Source organism: Pelodiscus sinensis, chromosome 27 (assembly GCF_052426305.1).
Source record: "Pelodiscus sinensis isolate ZL-2025 chromosome 27, ASM5242630v1, whole genome shotgun sequence".
NCBI lineage: Eukaryota > Metazoa > Chordata > Testudines > Trionychidae > Pelodiscus > Pelodiscus sinensis.
The window spans coordinates 15,047,167-15,056,821 of NC_143078.1; the positions used below are offsets into that span (position 1 = coordinate 15,047,167).

At 51.6% G+C, this 9,655-nt stretch overlaps 1 protein-coding gene across 5 annotated transcripts in view; it reads left to right on the top strand.

Moving 5' to 3' along the window:
• The window catches only part of LGR6 (leucine rich repeat containing G protein-coupled receptor 6), a 168,106-nt gene extending 162,295 nt beyond the window's left edge, over positions 1-5,811 (top strand). For all 5 annotated transcript variants that reach the window (XM_075910202.2, XM_075910201.2, XM_075910204.2 and 2 more), the window contains 2 exons: positions 1,355-1,435; positions 3,322-5,811. In XM_075910202.2, the coding sequence (XP_075766317.2) occupies positions 1,355-1,435; positions 3,322-4,544 (1,304 nt within the window). In that variant the 3' untranslated portion in view covers positions 4,545-5,811. The remainder of the gene's footprint in view (positions 1-1,354; positions 1,436-3,321) is intronic.
• Positions 5,812-9,655: the final 3,844 nt, after the last annotated feature.

The following is a 9,655-nucleotide window of genomic DNA, read 5'->3' on the forward strand; positions in this document are numbered from 1 at the left end:
GCCACCTGCTGTGGCGCTCGGCTGACCTCTGCCCCACTCAGCCGGGCCGCCATGGGGGAGCAAGCAGCGCATTCGGCTGTTTGGGCCTTGCTCCCCATGCAGCACAGGGAGCGCGGTGCCTAAATGGCAGTTTGGGCTCCACGGTCCCCCGAGTGAGAGGCAGGGCGGGGAGAAGAGAAAGAGAGAGACAGAGAGAGAGGCAGGAGGTGGAGGACAGCTGGGGGGGGGCAGTAGGAGGAGGAGAGAGAGAGAGAGAGACACGGAGCGAGAGATCGGAGGCTCAGGAGAGAAGACCGATGTGGAGGAGAGACCTGAAAATCTTATGACGGGCTAATTGGCTAGTCACGTAAGAATGGCCAGACTGGGTCAGACCAAAGGTCCACCTAGCCCAGTGTTTCTTAAGACCGAGGAACACCAAACAATTTTTTTTTTAATGCAGAACACAAAGGGTGTGTTTTGTTGAGAAAAAAAGTTGGGGAACAATTATTGAGCAAAAAAAAAAGGGGTGGAGCCGGGGGAAGTTGTTGAGCCAAAAAAAAAAGGGAGGGGGCTGCCTGTCCCTTTTTTTGAACTCTGTTCTCTACGACACACCTCCAGTGTGCCACAGAACACAATTTAAGAAACACTGATTTAGCCCATTAGCCTCTCTTCCGACAGTGGCCAATGCCAGACTCTGGGAGCTGACGTTCGAATGAACATATCAAATATTGTGAGACTTGTTTTAAAAACGGGGGAGGGCTGGCTTCCCTGCCAACCCAACAGCCTTCTCCAGAGACAGGAACACAAAGGGCAAGCAAGACCGCAACGTCCCCTTGAATCCTGCAGATGGGTCTCACAAATCCAGGCAGTGGGAGAGAGTTCAAAGAGCCATAAGAATGATGAAAGAGCTGGAGAACCTGCCTTCGAGTGAGAGCCGCGTGGATCTCCGTCCAGAGAGAAGGTCCAGGGTGACTTAGTCAAGGTCTCAGTGCCTATGCGGGGAGCAAATATTTAATAACAGGCTCTTTGGTCTAACAGGCAAAGGTCTAACGATGTCCAATGGTTGGACGCTGAAGCTAGGTGTAATCTTTATCAGTGATGGCAGTCAATCATTGGAGCAACTCACCAAGGGTCGTGGTGTGGTTCTCCCACATGGGCCATGGCTAACTCAAGATGGGATGTTTTTCTAGAAGTTCTGCTCCAATTCAAACAGGAATGAATACAGGGAAGTTCTCTTGCCTGCCTTATGCAGGTCAGAGTGGATGATCACAGTGGTCTCTTCTGGTCGTGTACTAACGTCTCAACACCAGCCTGGCACTGACCTTGTGTCCCTGCCGTCTAGTGTTCTGAGTTCACTTTCCCTTTTCTTGTCTAGATGATCTGGACATGGACGATTTTCAGCTGGAGTTTGAGGAGTCAAAGCTGCACACCACCATCCAGTGCACACCCAGCCCCGGTGAGCAGCAAGCCGAGGGAAGACCCCTCCTCTAAAGCACAGAAATAAGACTCGAGGTCTTTTTAAGGCAGCTGACTCCCACACCCTTCCTACATCCCGCTGCATATATACATGGACCAGAATCCAGGCTGACTGCTGGTGTCAGCGGTGGGATTCCTTTTTCCCAGGCTGAAGCCATGGAGCTAGTGTCCTCCCAAGTGGAGAGGGATGAGTCAGGGTAGCCCCACTCTTCTACACAGCTCCACCCATCTCCAGCCTGTCCCTGTGCCAGGTTCCATGCCTAGGACACCTAACTGACCCTGCAGAAGAGAGAACTGGATTGGCCCCATCACACACTAGCATAGGAAGCAGCAGCCCAAACCCTTTCCCCCCACCCTGTACCACACAAAGCAGCCAGAGGATCACATGTTCACCCAAGGCTCACACATATGTGAGTTGCTTTGCAGAAGCTTGTCCTGAACTTCAGGGGGGAAATTCCTTCCTGGTCTCAAATATGGCAGTTAGATCAGGGCTGGGCAAAAAACCGGCCTGCCAGGCCACTGGATCCAGCCCGCACACCACCTTGCCGGGACCCTCAGGCACTCAGCTGCCGCAGTTTAAAGCATCTTTCTGCTCTGCAGGTAGGAGGAGGCTGTGTGTGAGCTCCCCCAGCCCAATCCTTAGCTCCTATTGGCTGCAAACAACCAGCCAATAGGAACTGATCCCAGCTCCAATTGGCTGAGAGATCGGCCTGGGAGATGGGGGCAGCACAACCCTCCTCCCCCTCCCAGAGCTGAGAGCCATGTGGAGGGAACAGCCTGTAGTTTCAAGGGGTGCAGGGCTGCAGCAGGCAGGGAGTCCGGCCAGCCTTGGGGGGGGGAGGAGGGGAGCTGTAGGGCTACTGGCCAGGAGACACTTAAGTAAGCGTTTCCCAGCCAGAGCCTGCCTCTGACAGCCCTGCCCCTCCTGCACCCCAACTCCCTTCCCCAGCTTACCATCCAAACCCTCTGCACCCTCTTGCCCCAGGTCACAACTCCCTCCCAGACCCTCTACCTCCTCCTACCCCCCTTCCCCAAGCCACAACCCTCTCCTGCACCCAACACCCTCCCAGACCTTGCATCCCATTCTCCTGCCCCAGGTCACCACCCAAACCCTCTGCAGTCTACACTCCCAGGTCACAATTCCCTCCCAAAATGTTCACCTCCTAGAGTCCCTCCCCCAGGCCAGAATCCTCTCTTGCACCCATACTCCCTCCCTGGCCCTACACCCCAATCCCCTGACCCAGGTCACAACCCCCTCCTCCACCCAACCTCCATCCTAGACCCCACGCCCCCTCTATAGAAAACTGCGGCCCCTGACCACTTTCCAAAATCTTGGAGTAGCCCCCCACCAAGCTGTATTGCCCACCCCTGAGTTAGATCCTCCCCATGTGGGCAAGACCCACCAGCCAGACACCGGGGAAAGAACTCGCAGTAGTCATTCAGAACGTGCACCTCCTCCAGCCAATGGAGATAGTTGCCATTAGCATTCACAGATCAGCTCCGTGCCATAACCATGTCAGGTCAGAGTGAAGGGCTGACGTTTAAGTCACACCTCCTGGGACTATACACCTGGATGCCAGCACAGCCCTCTCTCCTTCTGCACGCCCTGTCCTGCTCAGGAACATCTGCCTCCTACTTACCCACATCGTGATCTTATCTGCTGGGCAGCACTGGACCTCCCTAGGCAGCTGGAGGGAGAGGACATGGGGGCAGAGCTAAGGGGAAGCACAGAGATCCTGGAACAACTCCGGGGATAAGAGGTGCTCTCAGATGTGCATTTGTTTTGATCTGCATCTGCATGGTAGCTCTGCCATATCAGTGATGCTCTAAGCAGGACCAATAATTTTGGGACTCGTGTTCTTACAGGTCCCTTTAAGCCTTGCGATCAGTTGTTTGAGAGCTGGATCATCCGCCTGGGGGTGTGGGCCATCGCGCTGGTCTCCATACTCTGCAATGGGCTGGTCAGCCTGGCCGTCTTCGCCTCGCCCAGCTACCTCTCACCAGTCAAATTTATCATTGGCTCCATAGCTGGGGCCAATACCTTGACGGGCATCTACTGCAGCATGCTGGCCTTCGTCGATGCCCTGACCTACGGCCAGTTCGCCAAATACGGGGCCAGGTGGGAGTCAGGCGCCGGCTGCAGGGTGACCGGTTTCCTGTCCGTCTTCGCCTCGGAGGCGGCCATCCTCCTGCTGATGGTGGCTGCTGTGCAGTGCAGTGCTTCGGTCTCCTGCTTCCGGCTGCACGGGAAGCCGCCTTCCTGCGGCAGCGTGAAAGCCGCCACGCTGGGCTGTCTGGCACTGTCTGCCGCGGCCGCGGCCCTGCCGCTCTTCTCCATTGGGGAGTACGGCGCGTCCCCTCTCTGCCTCCCATCCCCCATCCCCGATGGGAAATCCTCCACCCTGGGCTTCACGGTGGCCCTGCTGATGGTGAACACCCTCTGCTTCCTGATCATCACAAGCACCTACATCCGGCTCTACTGCAGCCTGCTGAAAGGGGAGTTTGACCCCATCTGGGACTGCGCCATGATCAAACATGTGGCCTGGCTGATCTTCACCAACTGCCTCCTCTACTGCCCCGTGGCTTTCCTCACCCTCTCCTCCATGCTCAGCCTCTTCCTCATCACCCCAGAGGTCATCAAGTCGGTCCTGCTGGTGGTGCTGCCCTTACCGGCTTGCTTGAACCCCCTGCTTTACCTGGTCTTCAATCCCCACTTCCGCGACGACCTGCGCCTGCTGCGGCAGAGGGGCCAGGCCAAAGGCAGCTGCCCCCGGGCGTGTGTCTCGGATGTCATGGAAAAGACCTCGTACGACTCCACCCAGGCTCTGGTGACCTTCTCCGACGCCGATCATGTAGCCGAGGTGCCTGATGCCTTGCATGGGCCCCCCAGCCTGGGTGCCTACCGTTTCCCCTCCGTGCGGCTCCTCCCCTGCCCGCAGAGGCTGAGTGCAAGACGGCAAGAGAGCAGCTACTCTGCCTGTCACCCCTGCCTGACCAACAAAGAGTGTGTGAGCTCCTCCGAAAGCAGGGATCCAGCCCGCAGCGGCTGCTCCTCCCCGCCCACGCCATCCTTCACCTCGCACTTGTAAACCTTGAGTGGCCCCCAGGCAGGTCTGCGTCCGGCATCAATGTCCTGCCCTACTGCACTGTAACCCGGGGCAACACGCACAGCAACGCCTGGGCAGTGCAGCCTGAGCACCATCCCAAGGGCTCAGGGCTCTGAGGGCAGCACGGAAGCGCCCCACTGTAGACAAGAAACGCGTCCCACTCACAGGAAAGGGAGCCCAGCGGAAAACACCAGTGAGCAGGAGGGACCTGCAGCTAACCGAGCCAAAAATGCTTCCAGCCTGCGGAGATGGGCCCCCGCCTCCGGGAGCGACTCACGGCCTCTGTGGTGGAATGGGCAGCCTTGCCAAGCCGTCTAACCCAGCTTAGCGCTAGCAGGGCACTGGACAGACAGCCTTTGACGAATGCCACCGAGCCCTGGGTTGCCCTTCCCACTCACATAGCGGCGAGACCCAGGGAGGCGATAACGGGAACGTTTTTAAAGGCCGCCTGGCATTTGCCTTTCTCCGGGGCCGAGTGGAGGAGCCAACCACCTTCCCACAGCATCTCACAGCCCTTTGACCCCTTCCCGCTGGGCTGAATCACGAATGGGGCCATCTGTTCCCCCAGCAGGCCGCATCAGCGGGCAAGTGGCTGACCCGTCCCGGCACAGCGAAGCCCGACTCCTTTAAAGGGCTGTGACAGCTTTGTGATTGCTTGCACTAGTGTCCAGCACCTCCAGCTACCGCTCATTTAGGTCCCTTAAATACACATTTGAGGCTGTGAGCCTCCGGGGTAACCTGGAGAAACCCTTTCAGATCCATTTTTTCCTGATTCCTTCTTATGCCATTTCCAGGACTGCTTGCCATTTGTTCTCCTGAATCAGTGTTACCATTATCATCAGCCACCATGTCCTGCTGGAGGTTTTCGTCTGTCTCACGCACAGTCTGATTGTAAAGGACACCGGATTATATCATTCTTGCCATTTAGCCTTAACATTAATTTTACCCCATATCAAATATAAATTACAGATACATCCATCTAGCACATGCCTGGACTAGAAGAAATTCTGAATTGGATGTAATGCCTTTTATACACCATGTATATGTTATTGTATGTATATATGATGCTATATAGAATATCCAGCATGTGTGCGTGTGTATATTATGTGTATATTTATATAAATATATAACCAGTTTCCCTCCCCTGCTGACCATGCCTTTGAATTCCTTCACCCTCTTTTTGTATATGAACTGTAAAGCATCTTGTATGAAAGAGGCTATAGAAAAATAAATTGTAATTTTAAAATAAGTTGTAATTGCTGCAGTTTGCCCATAGAATGGGGTGAAAAAATATGACTGGCTAGTGATGTCTCATTAACTTTAGCATCTCAGCAAACAAGCTTTGGGGTATAGAGAAGGTAAAACAGACACCATCTGAGACAGAACCCTTTGGACTTTAGAATTCTGCAAGGAGGTGGCACACCAGGGCTGTGTCTACACTGGGCCACTTATTCCGGAAAATCAGCCGCTTTTCCGGAATAAGCTGCGAGCTGTCTACACTGGCCCTTGAATTTCCGGAAAAGCAACGATGCTCTACTGTACAAAATCAGCCGCTTTTCCGGAATAAGCTGTGAGCTGTCTATCCTGGCCCTTGAATTTCCGGAAAAGCAACGATGCTCTACTGTACAAAATCAGCCGCTATTCTGGAAAAACTATTCTGCTCCCGCTCGGGCATAAGTCCTTATTCTGGAACACTGTTCCGGAAAAGAGCCAGTGTAGACAGCCCAGTAGTCTTTTCTGGAAAAAAAAGCCCCGATTGCGAAAATGGCGATCGGGGCTCTTTTCCGGAAAAGCGCGTCTACATTGGCCACAGATGCTTTTCCGGAAAAAGGGCTTTTCCGGCAAAGCAGCCTGCCAATGTAGACACTCCTTTTCCGGAAAAACTGAAAACGGAATAGTATTCTGTTTTAAGCAGTTCCGGAAATTCATGCCAGTGTAGACACAGCCCAGGAGACACTGTTTCTAGAGCCCTGAGCGAATGCAAAAATTTGTATTCCCACCTGCATCTGTATGCGCAAGAAAGAGCTGCGGATACTCATGGATATAAAGTGAATGCTCAGAGATTGAAAGTTGGATTTTCAGGGCTCTTTTTCAACAGAGTTACTGGGGATTGCAATCCTTGGGTGGAATAAGCATCTTTTCATAGTCGATCCTTCTCACTCGTGAAAATATAATTGTTTAAGCTAAAGTCTAAGATTCCCTGTGACTCTACTGGGCTTTGGATCACACCCATAGAGACAGTGCTCGTATTCTATGCCTTGAAATAACTCAATGCTGAGCGACTACTGAACCAGCAGGGAAAGCCAGACTGTCTTGCTGGCATAGAGATGATTGATCACCTGTATTGATGTTAACACTCTGGCCTTGATGGACAAGATGGGCCCAATCCTACAGCTACTGGACTCACAAGGTTCCTGGAGAAGTCTCTTGGGGTTGCAGCTGCAGTCACTGAGAGTTGGGTGCCTACCTACCCTTGCAGATCTGGCCCATGTTCTCATAAATTACAGCTGTGCAGACCTAGCGCTGCACAGATGTCACTGAGGGGATAGGCTGAACACCAGAGTTAATGACACCAGGAAAACCCTAGGACCACACTTTATTAGCAATCAGGCTGCACCAGCTGGATTCTCAGAGCCTGGCTACATTATAAACCATCACCAGTTTCATCCAGTTGTGAAGGCCCAAGTTAGGCAACATGAATTTAGATACTTGAAAAACACTGTCATGTCCACTCTCAGTCTTCTCCTTTTCAAACTAAACAAGCCCAGTTCTTTCAGTCTTCCCTCATCAGTCACGTTTTCTAGACCTTTCATCATTCTTGTTGCTCTTCTCTGGACCTTCTCCAATTTCTCCACATTTTTCCTGAAATGCGGTGCCCAGAACTGGACACAATCCTCCAACTGAGGCCTAATCAGCGCAGAGTAGAGTGGAAAAATGACTTCTTGCGTCTTGCTCACCATAGTCCGGTTAATGCAGCCCAGAAGCAGGTTTGCTTTTTTTGCAACAATGTCACACTGTTGGACTCAGATTTAGCTTGTGGTCTACTGTGACCCCTAGGTGCCTTTCTGCAGTACCCTTCCTAGACAGTCACTTTCCATTCTGCATGTGTGAAACGGATTGTTCCTTCCTAAGTGGAGCACTTTGCATTTGTCCTTATTCAACTTCATCCTATTGACCTCAGACCATTTCTCTAGTTTGTTCAGATCATTTTGAATTTTGACCATATCCTCCAAAGCACTTGCAACCCCTCCCAGCTTCCTATCACCTGCAAACTTAATAAGCGTACTCTCTATGCCAATATCTAAATCATTGATGAAGATATTGAACAGAACCAGTCTCAAAACAAACCCCTGCAGAACCCCACTTGTACTGCCCTTCCAGCATGACTGTGAACCATTAATAACAACTTTCTGAGAATGGTTATCCAGCCAGTTATGCACCCACCTTATAGTATCCTCATCTAGGTTGTATTTCCCTAATTTACTGATAAGAAGGTCATGCAAGACCGTGTCAAATGCCTTACTAAAGTCTAGGTATACCACGTCTACCACTTCTCCCTTATCCACAAGTCTTGATATCTTATCAAAAAGCTACCAGATTGGTTTGACATGATTTGTTCTTTACAAATTGGTGCTGTCTCTTACCTATCACCTTATTATCTTCCAGATTAATTCCTTAATTACTTGCTCCATTATCTTCCCTGGCACAGAAGTTAAACTGACTAGGCTGTAGATTTCCTGTTATTTCCCTTTTTATAGATGAGCACTAGATTTGCCCTTTTCCAGTCTTCTGGACTCTCCCCCAGCTTCCATGACTTTTCAAAGATGATGGCTAAAAGCTCAGATAGCTCCTGTATCAACTCCTTGAGTATTCTAGGATGCATTTAATCAGGCCCTGGTTACTTGAAGACATCTGACTTTTCTAAGTAATTTTTAACTTGATCTGTTTTTTTATTTTAACTTCTAAACCTACTGCATTTCCACAGGCCTTCACTATGTTAGGCATCCCCATTACCATCAAACTTCTTGGTGAAAACTGAAACAAAGACGTCATTAAGCACCTCTGCCATTTTCAAGTTTCTTGTTATTGTTTCTCCCTCTTCTCTGAGCAACATGGAAAACAAAATGGAGACGTTCTAAAGAACAACAAACATGATGAAAGGTCGAGAAAACATGACCTATGAGGGAAGACTGAAAGAACTGGCTTGGTTTAGTCTGGAAAAGAGAAGACAGAGGGGACATAACCTTTTAGGCACTTGAAAGCTGTTATTACAAGGATGGAGAAAAATTATTCTCCCTAACCTCCAATGATAGGACAAGAAACAATGGGCTTAGGTCCGACCCTATGGAAAACTGCCTGGCAGGGTGGTTAAACACTGGAATAAATTGCCTAAGGGGGTTGTGGAATCTCCATCCCTGGAGATATTTAAGAGCAGGTTGGACAGACACCTGCCAGGGTTGGTTTAGATTCTAGATAATGCTTGGTCTTGCTGTGTGTGCTGGGGACTGCACTTGATCTCTGGAGGTTCCTTCCGGTTTTATGATTCTAGTGTCATTGCCCTCATGGGGATTGCTCAAACCTAAGTAGAGTGATCCCCAAACCTTACTCATCATGCCCCTTTACCTCTAAGGGGACCACGGCTGGGGGGGGGGGGGGGGCCAAGGCAAGGCCAGGCACAGAGCTGCAGCCAGGCCACAGTGGCTTGCAGCCAGGTGCACAGCAGCCCTGGCAGGAGCAGAACTGGGTGACACGCTCTCCCAGTCCTCGCCATGCAGGTGCACTAACAGCCCACTAGAGAGGGCCCTGGCTTCTGGCCCCCATTGTGGCCTGGCCTCAGCTCTGCCCCTTGGACCCGCTCCCAGCTGACCTAATCCCTAGACAGCACTAGGTCTAAGGGAGAATTCTCCTGTTCCCTTGGCTATTGCTTCCCTAAGAGGCAGGTTACCTCCCCCACTAGCAGAACCCATGCCATTGGCATAGGAAGCATCTTCTCTGAAGCACTGCAGCGGAGCCACTAGAGTATTAAGTGCTGACGAGCCCTAAGATAAGCTAATGGCAAAGCACTTCCATTCACTGCTTGGGAAACTACTGGT